The 13818-nt window shown below is 58.2% G+C and overlaps 1 protein-coding gene across 25 annotated transcripts; it reads right to left on the reverse strand.

Annotated features, from left to right (window-relative positions):
* Nucleotides 1-1095: 1095 nt before the first annotated feature.
* On the reverse strand, nucleotides 1096-11252 carry ARFGAP1 (ARF GTPase activating protein 1). 25 transcript variants are annotated; one of them, XM_069546704.1, is made up of 15 exons: nucleotides 11042-11189; nucleotides 10583-10719; nucleotides 8490-8553; nucleotides 8192-8301; nucleotides 7908-8079; nucleotides 7345-7445; nucleotides 6863-6949; nucleotides 6469-6565; nucleotides 5704-5760; nucleotides 5209-5241; nucleotides 4462-4491; nucleotides 3753-3809; nucleotides 3214-3273; nucleotides 2606-2682; nucleotides 1096-1710 (listed from the first exon to the last, which is right to left on the reverse strand). In XM_069546704.1, exons 3-15 carry the CDS (start codon nucleotides 8547-8549, stop codon nucleotides 1368-1370), a joined length of 1284 nt encoding a protein of 427 aa, XP_069402805.1. In that variant the 5' UTR covers nucleotides 8550-8553; nucleotides 10583-10719; nucleotides 11042-11189; the 3' UTR covers nucleotides 1096-1367. The 25 variants fall into 25 exon arrangements, with proteins under 25 accessions (XP_069402805.1, XP_069402806.1, XP_069402804.1 ...); XM_069546705.1 differs by having other exon boundaries at nucleotides 10583-10613; nucleotides 11042-11183; XM_069546703.1 differs by lacking the exon at nucleotides 10583-10719 and having other exon boundaries at nucleotides 11042-11219.
* Nucleotides 11253-13818: the final 2566 nt, after the last annotated feature.

Below are 13818 nucleotides of genomic sequence, written 5' to 3' on the forward strand. Positions count from 1 at the left end.
TGGGGAGGAGGTGCAGGGCAGGGCCTCCACGCCCAGACAGTCCCCAGGAAGCCCTGTTCCCTGTCTTCCTATCAGGCCCAGCTCAGGGTACAGGGACCCAGGAGAGCCACCATCATCTGGCTTGCAGGCCTGGGCCTGCTGGGCAGGGCCACCATCTGCAAGTGATTACTGGACACGGTGGCAGCAGAAGGGTTTGTATATAAAGCAGGGGCCAGAAAGATGAACGGGTCATTGGGGAGTTCCCAAAAATGAAGCTAAGCTGGGCAGACTAGGCTTGAGGTGTCTCCTGGTCAACTCTGGAGCCTTGGCCAGGAAGCCTGGGGCAGACAGGTGGTGGGGCTGGCCAGGCTCCAGCTGGTGGTTGGCCTGGCCTCCTGGAGCCAGAGCCTGGGTGGGACAGCAGCCAGGGAGGTGAGGGTAGCTGCACGGCCGACAGGTGTACTCTCCAGAGAGGCAGAGGCCCACCTGGTAATCACAACTGGGACTCAACTGAGAACAGGCTCTAAGACAATCCCACCAGGGACCACACCTGCCCCAAAGTGCTGCCCCAGGACAGGAGGACACGGAACCACCCAGAAGGCACAGCTCTGGTCCAGAACCTCCAGTGGCCCCAGGTGCCCAGGGTCAGGAGGTTTCAGGAAAACAAAGGTCCAGCTGGCCACCTTCTGGCTGCCCCATGTCTAACCAGGACAGGAGGGAGCAGTGCCAGTCTGTCCTTACAAAGCTGCTCTCCCAGACAGACACCCACTGGGGACCTTTTTCTCCTTCACTGGTGAAGGTGATTGCCCAGACCACCCTGTATCTCCAGGTGCTTTGCTGTGACATCAAAGCCCCAAGGGGGCAGGGGAGCTGGATGCTCAGGCCCTTGCTGCCAAGCCAGCCAGGAGGATAGGGCTGGCAACCACCTGGGCCCAGCGCTCCCATGGGAGCCCAGTGGTTTGGACTGAGGCCAGGCAAGCTGCCACAGGTGAGCATTAGTGTAGACAGGAATGGGAAGAGGAGGTGGAGGCAGTGCCCAAACCTCAGGCAATTTCTTGCAAAGAAAAAAGAGAGCGAAGTTAAAGTCGCTTCAAGGAAAATCAGGCCTCGAGCACGTGCGGCCGCGTGCAACACCGAGAGCGTTTATTACTGAGCTCTCTGGGGAGGGGCTGGGTGTGCTGGCCCTGCAGCAGCAGGGAGCCCTGCCTGCGACAGCACCTGGCTTGGGTCCCCCGAAAAGCGAGCACAGGGGCACAAAAGTGCCCCTACTCCCACAGGCACGTGGCTCTTGGGTCTCGGCTGAGGCTGTCTTCTTGCACGTCCGGCATTTCTTGGGTGGAATGGAAAGAGGGAGCAGGCGGAGCGGCCGCTGCACCGGCCTTGGGGCCCTACCAGTCCTGGTTGTCCCAGCCATCGTCCACCGTGGGTGGCGGCGTGGCCTTCTTGGCGACCTTGGCCCGGCCCTCCCCGCCACCACCCCAGGCCTCCCCACTGTCGCTGTTGTCGCTGATCCTATTGTTGGACGCGGACGCAGAGCCCGAGCCCCACACATCCCAGCTGTCCGAGCTCCTCTTGTCAGCCGAGGCGTCCGCGCATGTCCAGCTGTCGCTACTTGGGGACCGGTGGGCCCTGGCAGGGTCGGCGCTCCCGAAGGCCTCCCAGAAGCTCTGGTCGAGGGTGTTCTGGGAGTTGTCCCCACCACTGTTCTGGTAGCTCGGGCCCTCCGGGGGTCTGGGACAGACAGGGCTCTCTGAGCTTCCAGAACCAGGTCACCACGGGGGCCCCAAGCCACCTGGCCTCCCCTCAGCCTCTCCCTAGCTAAGTCTGAGCTCCAACCCAGAGTCCCAGCCCACGCCTCTCGGAGTCCTGGAGCCGTTGTTCTCAAGGGCAGAGGACATCCAGCCTCGGGGTGACTCCACCATGGAGTTGAGGCCGTGGAACCTGATGCAAGGACTCAGGCCACTTGCCATCAGAGCCCACCCTCCATCAGTCCCACCCACATGGAGGATGTTTCAGAGGAAAATGTAAAATACTACTTTCCTGCAACAAATAAGGGGAAGAAAACTCAGAGACTTGACCCTTCTCTGCACTGTGGAACCAGCTCAGGACGAGACTTCCTCACCCAACCGCAACCTCACCACTGAACACGTCCAACAGCGCCGGGAGGGAGCAGCTGGTCCACGAGGAGGCAGACTGACAGCACCCACCTTGGCAGAGTGGCTGCCACTCTGGGCCGGGCATAAGCTCATCCATCAGAGCCCCAGGGTCCCATCCGAGTCAGAGGAGGAGAAAGCTGGCCCACCTGGCTCCCAGCAGGAAGGCCTGGGCAGAGCCCTGAGCGCTGGAGACCCTGAGGAGGTGGGTCAAAGCCCAGCGGTCCTTCCTGTCCCTCAGCCTGTCCCACAAGGGCAACGCTGAGACCACCCCCACCACCTGGGCAGCAGTAGCTCCCGAGGTAGAAGGCAGGGCTTCAGAGTAAGAGGCTGAGGAACCGACATGCCTCTTTGCACCTCCAGGGCTCCAGGGGCTTCTGACTGTCAGCCAAGGTCCTGGGGGAGACGCCCTGCCTCTGAGATCTGGGGGAGATCTCAGAAGGAAGCCCACTTCAGGAATGGACACAGTATACCTGTCTGATGAATCCTCTGCTCTCCCAGAAAAAAACGTAGTGACGTCCCTCCAGCCCCGGCTGCCAACTCCCTGGACCTGGAAGAGAGCAGAAGACAGTTCAGCTGGGCTCTGCTGGGAGCACACAGTGTCCAAAGGCCAGGGTGAAGATTAGAAATGCAGTGACACCACCAAACTCAGGCCAGTTTACTGGACAGGATCAGACGGGGACGGCGGGATGCCTGCGGTGTGGGCACAAGAGGCTACGGCCGGGAGAGCCTGCGGAGAGGCTCTGGGCCGGGAAGCAGGATGAATGCGCCCCCACTCATAGCACTAGGCGGAGAGGCAGGCCACCCACAGCACACTCACCAGGAAGGTTGGCCGCAGCAAGAAAAGAATGAAAGAAAATAGCAACAGGTTAGTGGCTGGGACCAGCGCTCGTCCAGGAGTTTCCATGTTCCTCAGGCTGTCGGCACCGGAGCGTCTGCCTGACCCTCCTTGGTCCTACAGGCCCTTTGGGCCATGAAGAGATGCGCATGAAGCGCTGGCCCTCCCCGCTCACGGTTCCGGGTGCCTTGGAACATGGAGACGTTTCCAGCTGAGCCCGCATGTCAGACGGGGCTGCCCTACCTTGGACGCCAGCTCAGAGAACCCACTGGACACATCATCAAAAATCTTCCCCTCCTTCACCTGGCAGATGGGAACAGCGTCGTCACAGCCCAGCAGACGCCCACTGCCTGCACTGAAGGCTGCCGCCCACCAGCACCGGCTCCAGGGGCTCTGTCTCTGCGCTGTCCCCTCCCCAGAAGCAAAAGGGAGGGCCAGCCGACCACCCTGCAGCTCGGGTGTCTCACTTGACCCCCACCCCTGGTATTCTCTGTGTCGCCCTCTACCTCCCACACAGGCTGGCACTGCCCTGCCCTGCCCACCCTATGTTCCTCTTGCCTGTCTGGGCCTCCAGGGCAAGCGGCAGGACGCACGCCCAGCCAAGCAGGAGCAGGTGCAAGGCCAGGCCTCACTGAGCCCAGGACAAGGGCCCACAGGCAACAGGCCCCCAGGGACACCAGGGAGTCTGAGGACCCAAACAGAGCCCCCAGGAGCAACTGCCCCTCGAACGAGGGCCCGGGGAACTGAACGCAGCTGAACACCAGGAGTTCTCCCCATGTTACCTTCTCCTGGGCGGGTTTAAGGACGCTCTCATTCAGACTGTGGCCCAACTCCGATGCCTGTTATAAGGAAAGACACAATGAAGGAAAGTTGTGTGCGTGTTGTGGCTCGTTCACTTCAGGACGGCGAACTCTGCCTGTGGAGGGAAGGTAACTGACAATGCCTAGCCGCTAGCACACGACGCTCCTGGCTGTCGTGGAGGCTAGGCACTGGCGTCCTTGGCCTTTGGGCTCCTGAAGAGCCCCTGTTGTCCCTCATACAGACAGGTGTACCCCCAGTCCCATCTGCCCTCCAGGGGGCCCCGAGGGAGCTCAGACAGAAGGGATGGAGCTGGGGGTGGGGGGAGGCCAGGCCAGGCCAACGGCTCAGGTTGGGGGCAGGCAGGACAATGGGGAGACGTCCACAGTGCGGGGCTCTGTGGGACCGGACTCTTTCAGGTTATTCAGCTGAAGATAATTAAACCACACCACAAAAAATTCCCTGTAGACCTCAGGGTACCCCGGCCCATTGGTACCTTATGGCAGCCCTGAGCTCTGGATCCCATGCCTCCTGCCTGTGACACAGATACTCAAATGGGAGCCCATCAAGTTGGGGAGCAGCTCTGAGTATGAGCACACAGAAGCACCAACATGCAGGCTGTAGTGCAGGCGTGCGCCGGATACATGGGGAGTGGGGGTCAGGGGGCATGCACAAGCACAGACGGGGCCTTACCAGCTCTGGCTGCTGCTTGGAACCCCAGAACTTTACCCAGACAGCGTGGGGAGACAGGGGTGGGGGAAGAGAGAGAGCAAGGCGGTAGGCGCCATGGTCGCGACAACCAGGACGGGGTTCCACAGGCACCGCACCGTCTCTAGACCCAGCCCCTCCCACCTGACCCTCCCAGGATGACAGGAGCAGGCGGGGTGGAAGTCAAGTGAAATGGGGGCTTAGAGATGTCCCTGAGTGGGGCTGGAGGAGCTCAGCCCTCAGGGTGGGAGGGGCCCGCATGGCTCCGAGGCTCCTCTGCCGGCCCCCAAAGCCATTATCCCAAGTCTGGAACCCAGCCCAGGGCCAGACACCACGCGGGAGACCACGAGGACTGCGAGCCAAGGTTTGAAAACAAGACAAACACTGGGCCCCGACGCAACCACAGGAAGGGAGGGCACTAACAGAGACAAGGAACGCTGTATCACTGGGACAAAACCCCCATGCCCCGGGGGTGCTGGGTCTCCCACCCGTGGCTGCCCAGACCCGGCGCAGGGCCTCCTTCCCCACAAGGCCAAAGGCACAGTGGCCTCCACCTCCCAAACCCACAGGCGCCTAAGGTGACATGGAGACGTGGGAGCCTGAGAGACAATCCCGTGTGGGCCTGTGGGCGCCTGACTGCTGGTGTGAAAACTCCTCCCCTGACACAGGGCACGCGGAGGCCACCCAGCCTAGAAGTCCCCACAGTGCCAACGCAAAGGCTTCCTCTGGTACCTTCTGACTTGCTTGGGACCCGAACTTTGTCGCCTGGAAGGAAGCACAAAGAAGGTCTTCTGGTCAGGTGCCCGACACTGGCTGCCGGAGCTGCGCATCTGCAGGGCCTGGGTACCCAGGCCCGTTTCCTGATGGCCACAAGGACTGGCACTCACCCCACAGTGGCTCTCAGGCCCTGCAAAGCTGCCCTCCACACCTGCTCCCCCAGGAGCTAGACTGTCAGGGTTGGGTAAGGGCACCCAGGGCAAGGAAGCAGGCCCGACGCCGACCTTTGAGCTCTGGACATGGGGCCCCCAGGCAGGGTGGGGCCTTGTCCACTGCTGAGCACAGCTAGTCATACTTCTCACCTCTCCCCAGCACCCTGGGTGCTCTCAGAGTCTCTGGCAGAGGGGCCACTCACAAAAACCCCCATAGGGCAGACAAACTTGTGGCTGGAGCCCCGTCAGGACCCCTGGTTGCCTGGCCTGTGATGTCGCAGGACGGCCTGGTACTTACGCCCTCCTTGGCTGCTGAGGCAAACCTGCTGGCTCCGGTAGCAAAGCTGCTCCAGCCCTGCAAGGAAGCCACACACAAGCCATGTGGCGGCTCCACGCACAGACACAGGAGGGCATCCTTCGCACCCATGCTCCGTGGGAAAGACACAGCCAGGGGCCCCAAAAGCAGCTCAGGTCCAATCCCTAGAGACAGGCCTTCCCACCAGGCTGCAGGGGTCATGAAACCTGTTCTGCTTTCTGAGTCCAAGGTCATTTCCCCTGAGCTTCCACAACAGAAGCCAGTCATTTGGATTAAATTCCCACTGAGCCTGTGCCTCCTGGGGAGATATGGAGGGACCCTCAGGAGCTGACAAAAGACGCTCAGCTTCTGGGGGTAGGATGGAAGGGACACAGGGACACAAACTTCATACCCTGGGAGGCGCTTCTGAAAAACAGGCCAGGCTGACAGCCCCTTCTCCCCTGGAGCAGACTCAGCCCAGAACCCATGCAACAGGGCAGCCCTGCCAGGAGGGGCAGCCAGGTAGGCTCCACTCAGAGGCCGAGGTCTCCGGGGAAAACGCACCTTGTAAACCTGGGGCATGTGCGTTATACGTTGTAGCCAAAGTAAATGAAAGACAAAACACAAGAAGGATTAAACCCTGTAAGCCCAGCTTTAAGGTGTGAAGTCAGTGAAGGAAAGGGGAATGGGCCACTGCAATCCTAGGATGGCTGGTCTTCAGGAGGCCCTGGGGCATTGGAGTTGGGGGGACTGGGACGGCATCCTCACCGAGTAGAGGGACGACATGGCACTGTTGAGGAAGTCGTCTTCCCTCTTTGGAGGCGGCACCGTGTTCCCAAACCCCACATAACGGTTCTCCTGGGCCCTGGGGGACACAGGCAACAGGGCTGCTACTCCTGACAGCCACAGGGGGCAGAGGCACCCAGACCCAGACACCGAGTCACTGCCGGACACACCTGTCCACAGGTCAGGCAGGCTCCAGGAAGGAATCACGTCCTTTCTCTCAGTGGTTTTCTCTCACTCAAGCACCCTCCTAAAGCTGCCACTCAGGACTCCACAGGGCCTGCCAATCTTGCACCCACCGCACACGTGGGCAGCAGCCCCAGCCACTCTCACAGTGCCCCCTACTCTCAGCCTCCCCTGAGCCCACCTGAAACCCTACCCTTGATAGGAGCCAAGGTCATCATTCAACCAGTCTTCGAAAGCCTTGTCCCCAGAGGCGGTGGAGTTCTGCACCTGGCCGGAGGCTCTGCAATGGTGGGTCAAAAGTAAGAGGCCAACAGAGGCGGGGTACATGCCTGCAAGGGTCTCTGGGAGGTGCAGTCACGCCCACCTGCTCACGTCTGGCTCCTCTGAAAACTAAGCTCTGAGCAGAAGGCAGCTCACGCTTAGGCTCAGTGGCTGAAACTGGTGAGAAGAAGGGGAGGCGCGGCTCTGGGGGGATGGGAGCCACAGTGGCTTCATGCTGGCCTGAGCCTGCGGGGTGGGGCGGGGCACAGGGAAACCAGGGGGACCAAGGCCACAGCAAGCACTGGCCCATGGTCTGGAGCCCTTCTGACCAGAATCTCACTACTGAAGAGGGAGGAGGAAGGGGCTGGGCTGAACCCAGCACGGAGCTGGCCAGAAGGCTGGATGAATAGCTACCGGTGGGCAGAGGACAGCAGTGTCCTGGGCTGAGGTGGAGTCCAGCTCTGGGCGGGTGATGACTCCAGAGACCATTCTTTGCCTTCAGCCAGAGCGGCCACCTGCCAAAGGAACCTGGGTCAGAGAGCAGAGGCCCATCAAGGCGGCCTAAATGCCCCCGACCGCAGTGCACTCCCTGGCCCCCACACAGCCCCTCCAGCTTAACACCACGGGCTGGGGGCTCTGCTGGGTGTGGACGCCAAACGGGCAAGCTGTTGGTCTCTGAGGTCCCCTTTCTACAACCCAAATGATGGGCCTCCCCCAGCAGGCACTGAAGTTCTCAGGGAAGCTTTAGCTGCATGCACGGAGGTGTCTGGACACAGCGCTTCCCAGAGGGTGGGAGGAAAGCCCATCCTCAGCCCAGTAAACCACAGGGCCCCCAAGTCCTCCAGGAGGGAAGAGCCAAGGCCATGCATGCTGTCTCCATGTGGATGGCACGCGGCCTCCATGCTGTGGTCAGAACCGCAGAGAAGCTCAGTGCCCGCGGCCAGAGCAGCCTCCACGTGGCGGGCAGCCTGCCTCACCCGGTCCCTGAAGAGGGCAGCAGCCCTGCTGTTGTACTTCTCCTGCAGCGACCAGCAGGGGTCGTAGTCCTCCTGAGACTCCAGGAACTCTCGGAACCGAGCGTTCCCGCCCGCCTTCATCTTCTCCAGCTCCACGTCCTTCCACTTGTCCATCGTGACGGAGCGGACGAAGCTGCACAGCAGAGGGCTGGCCTCGTCACCGATATCGCCCCCTGATTCAGAGCCCGGGGGTGAAAGGGGCCGACCTACATGGGGCCCACTCCTCCCCACCCTTGGGCACTGACCTGAGGTGAACCCCAAGCCCACGGTGCTTCCCCGAGCACTCCAGGCAGATCCAGATGCCATAGGTCACGCTCACCCACTGTGGGTTGAAGGCGCCGCACTCGAAACACACCTGTGAAGGGTGTCCAGGGGCTTGTCCAGAGGCTGAGGCAGGACCCAGGGGCCCCCAAGACCCAATGGTGGCCCCAAGAGCAAGAACAGGGAGGCTGGTTATGACGCCAATGGTGACAGGGAGACCACACACTACCCAGAGAGGTTCCTGAAACCTGAACTGGGTGTCGAGGAAAAGCAGATGCTTACATTGTTTTCATCTTGCGCCCGAACTTCCTTAAGAACTTTCCTGGTTCTTGGGCTGGCCATGGTGCTGAGAAAAACAAGATTTTCACAAGAAAATCAACCGCCTGTGCAAACACACTACAAGATATAACCTCAAGGAACCCCAAGAAGCGCTCAGAAGCTGTTAGGGAACAGGACAGCTCACTGCAGGCAGCGCGGGGGCCCTTCACCAAGAGAACTTGCTCTCCAAGCGCAAGGAAAAGCCCAAAGCAGTGTGGATGCTGCCAGGCCAATAAAGTGATCATGAGGAGCAACGTGCAGTCACTAGAGAGCCCTTACCACGTTGCATCAAGACTGTAATTTATGGAATGTCGGTTTCTGGGGAAGCTCCTAGCAAAGGGCTGGGCTTTATAAAATGTGCTCAGAACTGGCTGCTAAATCTCTTTTCCTGCCTTCAGGGCAACATACTGGACTCAGGCTGATGGTACCTGAAGTCAGGGAGCCCCACATTTCCGGTCCCGGCAATGCCCCACCTGCCTCAAGCCAGCGCAGGGAGGCTCCAGGCCTGGGGCAGAAGCAGTGGTCCTGACTGACATGGGACAAGGCTGGCCTCCCAGGGGCCATCTGAAGGACAGAGGTGACCGAGTGCATGGCCACAGCAGGGCATGGGCAGGGCCTATGGACCTGCAGATCTGTCACAGGGCCTCATGGGGACGCTGTGGCAAATAGCAGCCACACAGCCTGGGCTGAAGAGAAAAGCCATCTCTTCACAGATCTCCTAGCCTCGGCCAAGTTCAAGTTCAATGGTGGCCTGTTTAATTCATGACCAGGAAAGTTGATACAGTAAGAATCAAGCCAGGGAGGGAAAGGGTGCCCAGCACGGTGCTGGATGTAAACTAACCCTAACCTGGCCGGGGTCCTGGGACCAGAGTGTGCACACTGTCCCTCCAGCTTCCCTGGCAGGACATGTCTCGTTGCGGACACATAGGCCACTGTCAAGAGACAGAGGCACACGCCTGGGTTGCCAGCAGTGTTTGTAACCTCCAACCTTGCGCCCACTGTCTGAGAGGGGCCTGTTCCCGCCAGCTTCCCTGCCAATGCAACAGCATGAAAACCCAGGAGCATCTTGGTCTGCATCTGCCTGTTACCTTCAGTTACTTCTCAAGGGGACCCGGCTTGTCCCCACAACCGTGCTTCCTGAATCTAGAATGCCAAACGCTCATAGGATACAGGCAAACAGCAGTCAGAACTAGGATGAGCCTGCCCTGAATTTGTAATTGTGTAAAAGAAGGCAGAGTGCGGACTGGCAGAATGACAGCGGGGGAAACATGTAAAAGTGAACTCACATGAAAGTGAATGATGCGGGCTGGATTTAAGAGCAACTTTTTCTTCACATAAGAAGACCCTTTAATTCTGTGAAATACTAACTTCAATACATGAGAAACAAATACCTTCTTTCAAAACCATAGTTTATCTTGAAAAAGAATCCAAGAACTCCTGCTTTAATACTTGAAATCAAGATGGTAACACACAGCTCTCTGCAAGAGGACGAGGCTTCAGTAAACTGTGAACCAAGACACTTTTTCTCAGCTCATGAGAGAAGCCACTTGTCAGACTCTAGAACACTGTTCCCTGAGTGGGAACTTCATCAACACCTGAGATTAAAAGGGATGACTTAAGCCCACCGTTGGGGCTGTCACCAGCAACAGGGACAGATCATGCTGATCTTTCTCTGAAACCACCTGAGGACTCAAAGCACCTGCGTGGAAGGACAACTGTTTCTCATCCTAAAGCTCTGTTACTTGTGCACTTCTGCAGAGTGCGGAAGGGATGCCAAGGCCAACTTCAACACTAGTTATCCCCTGGGCCGTCACGACAGCCCCATTTGGCACAGAAACCCATGGGGACTGGACCCTTAAGCCTGCACCAAATGAGCACAATTATCTCTCACATCTGTGGCGGGCGAGAAGCTGTTTAACAGGGCAGATGAGAAACACAGTCCTTCTACTAGAGGTACATAAACTGAGGGAGGATTCCAAAGTCCTCTCGGTTTCCTCTCCCTCCCGCAACACGGTCACCCAAGGCCAAGGGGTGGCTGCCGCTCCGATGAGACCCACCTCTTCAACACCGAGAGGAGGATCCTTCCCTCTGAAAAGTGGAAGACCTTTCAGAACTCAGAAAGAGGCCTGACGGGACCCTGAGTCTGGACCACGTCTTGGATCTGAAGGAGGGGACAGGGCAGGGCCCGCTAGCCCTACGGAAGGGGTGCAGGTGAACAAGGGCCTGTGACAGTCTCAGAGGAAAGAAGGTTGGGGATCTGGGGCGCCCTGCAGGGTGGGTGGGGGTCTGGGCAGGGACGGCCGGAGGAGGGGTGCTGCGTGAGTGAGGGGGGGGGGGCTTGAAGGGGGGCCGTGGACCAGCCCCGGAACGACTGGCGGAGGGCGAGGTGGGCGCTTCCAAATTCTGTGGATGGCTGCCTCGAGGTGGGTGGGGGTCTGGCGGGGGCGGCCACCGGGAGGGGCCGTGGACCAGCCCCAGAGGGAACCAGGACCTCTAGGTCTCGGTCGCGCGCTTACCAGGCAGGGCGCTAGATCCTTTGCGCCGGGTCGGGCTGGGGTCAGGGCGGGGGGTCTCGGCGGCGGTCGGGCCAGGGTCTGCCGTGCCGCGAACTGCACCGAGGACGCGCGCCGGCCGCCCACCCCGTCGCCACCCGCTTCCGGCTACGTCGCGCTTCGCAGGGTCTCACGGGAAGCCGGGGGCGGGCCGGCGGGGCGGGACTTCCGCCCTGCCAGCTGGGCCGGAAGCGCGACCCTCCTCCGTCGCTATAGGGACGCGTCCTCCTCCGGGCTGCTGTGCCAGAGCTGTTAGTCCAGCGGGGACCGCGGTGTCCTGGAGACCAACAGTCACGCTCACTGGCGCTGCCCCGTCAGGATTCGGACGGGATAAAGATGGCCTGCTCAAATTAGGATGATTCACGGGGGTTTAATTACAATGGGGCTGATTAGGAGGGTGTGAACAGGTTTAGGGCACCGCAGGAATTCTGCGGGAAGGCAGTGCTGGACCGGCAGAGCTGTGACGTCAACAGGTTCCAAGGGGATGGGAGAGGTTCCGACTCTGGAAGGACAGTGTCCTCGGCGCCGCGGCTCCAAAGGCTCTGTCATCTCTGGTTGTGGGCATGGAGACCCCAAGGTGATCCAGTAGGAAAAGATACAGGAGTGAATACCGGCTTCTCTGGTCTCTTGCCCTCTGGTCTCCCGATTTTGCCTCCCACTGGCCAAGCCTACAGGTGTAATCTGAGGTAGAGAAGGATGGGGGTGGATGTGGAGAGCAGCTAGAGATGTTGCAAGCAGGCTGCAAAGCAGTGTGAATAGTAGGGTCCCAAGTATGGGAACTATGACTGTAGGAAGAGTAACTGTCCAGACTGGTGATCTCTCTCTGGGGAATGTAACTGCAAGTGATGTTTGGTTTTGTTTTTAATTTGTGCTTTTCTGTATATCCACACACTCTGGATTGATCTGTGTAACTTTTGGAGTGATCCAGTTGCCTGGTCGCTCAGCTGGTAAAGAATCTGCCTGCAATGCAGGAGACCCCGTTTTGATTCCTGGGTCAGGAAGATCCCCTGGAGAAGGGACAGGCTACCCTCTCCAGTATTCTTGAGCTTCCCTGGTGGCTCAGATGGTAAAGAATCTTCCTGCAATGCAAGAGACCTGGGTTCCATCCCTGGGTTGGGAAGATCCCCTGGAATAGTGCATGGCAACCCACTCCAGTATTCTTGCCTGGAGAATCCCCATAGACAGAGGAGCCTGCCAGGCTACAGACTCGCAGAGTCTGATAAGACCAAGCGACTAAGCACAGTATGAACATTTTTACTGAGGTATAATTTACATTCAGTGATTTACGTTTTGAGAAACGCATACCCCAGTGTAACCTACACCATAGGACATTTCCATTACAGGCAACTACTGTTCTCATTTTTATCCCCATTTCTTAGTTTGCCTGTCCCAGGACTTCACATAAACAGAATCATTCAATAAGTACTCTTTCAAATGGTTTCTTTCACTTAATATTTCAGCTCTTCATTCCTTTTATTGCTGAATACTATTCCATTCAATGAACATATCTCACTTATCCATTCACATATTGGACAATGGAGTCATTTCTGAGTCTTGACTATTGTGGATAAAGCTGCCCTGAAATTCACACACAAGTCTTTTGGTGGGTGTATCTTAACATTTCATTTGCACAGTTACCTAAACATAAAGTTGTTGGGTGATGGGAGAGGTGTGTATTGAATTTCATAAGAAATTGTGAATCAGTCTTCTAAAATGGGGGCACCATCTCATGCCCCAGCAGCAGTGTGAGGGCTCTAGTGTCTGCAGGTGCTCTGAATTATATCCCACTTGTAATTCCCTCCATTGCTGGTTGAAAGTTGCCCTGGGGGTTTACCTTGGCTTCCTGGCCAGTCCAGCCTGCCCTGTGCCCAGCTTAGCATGAGCACATCTTGCAGGCAGGGGAAGCCCTGAGGAAGGAGCCAGCAGGTCTCACAGGGAGAAGCCGCTGGCATGCACAGAAACAAGAGGGCTGAGGTAATGTGGACAAGGCACCCATAGAGTCTACATAGGGACAATGTGAGGCAGTGTAGATTTCAGCACAAGACCCCGGGCTTCAGAGAGCAAGAGCCCTATGCTGTATTCCTTACATGAGCTTCCTGGAGGAGGAGGAGGTGTGAAGGATGTTGAAAGGTAGGAGAGGAAAAGGGAAAGTGGTCCTGGAAAGGGCACAGCAGAAGAATTGTTGCTTTCAAATTGGGTGTTAGAGAAGACTCTCGAGAGTCCCTTGGGCAGCCAGGAGATCAAACCAGTCAATTGTAAGGGAATCAGCCCTGAATGTTAATTGGAAGGACTGATGCTGAAGCTCCAATCCTTTGGCCACCTGACGTGAAGACCCGACTGAGTGGAAAAGATCCTGATGCTGGGAAAGATTGAGGGCAGGAGGAGAAGCTGGCAACAAAGGATGAGATCGTTGGATGGCATCACTGACTCAATGGACATGAGTTTGAGCACACTCTAAGAGGTAGTGAAGGACAGGGAAGCCTGGCATGCTGCAGTCTGTGGGGTCACAAGAGCTGGACACAACTGAGCAACTGAGCAACAACAAGAGTCAACACCGAGCAGAGGCTAGATGTTCAGTTTTCTGACCATAAAGCTAAAAGTCAATCCCCACTCCACCACTGGGGAGCCTGGGGCCACGGTCTTCCCCAGAGCCAAGAGCAGAGGGAGGGCCCTCCAAGGACAGGGAAGCCTGCCACCTTGCAGCAGCTGTGGCACCCCTGCCTTTCTCTGCCGTCTCAAGG

This window comes from Ovis canadensis, chromosome 13 (assembly GCF_042477335.2).
Source record: "Ovis canadensis isolate MfBH-ARS-UI-01 breed Bighorn chromosome 13, ARS-UI_OviCan_v2, whole genome shotgun sequence".
Lineage (NCBI taxonomy): Eukaryota > Metazoa > Chordata > Mammalia > Artiodactyla > Bovidae > Ovis > Ovis canadensis.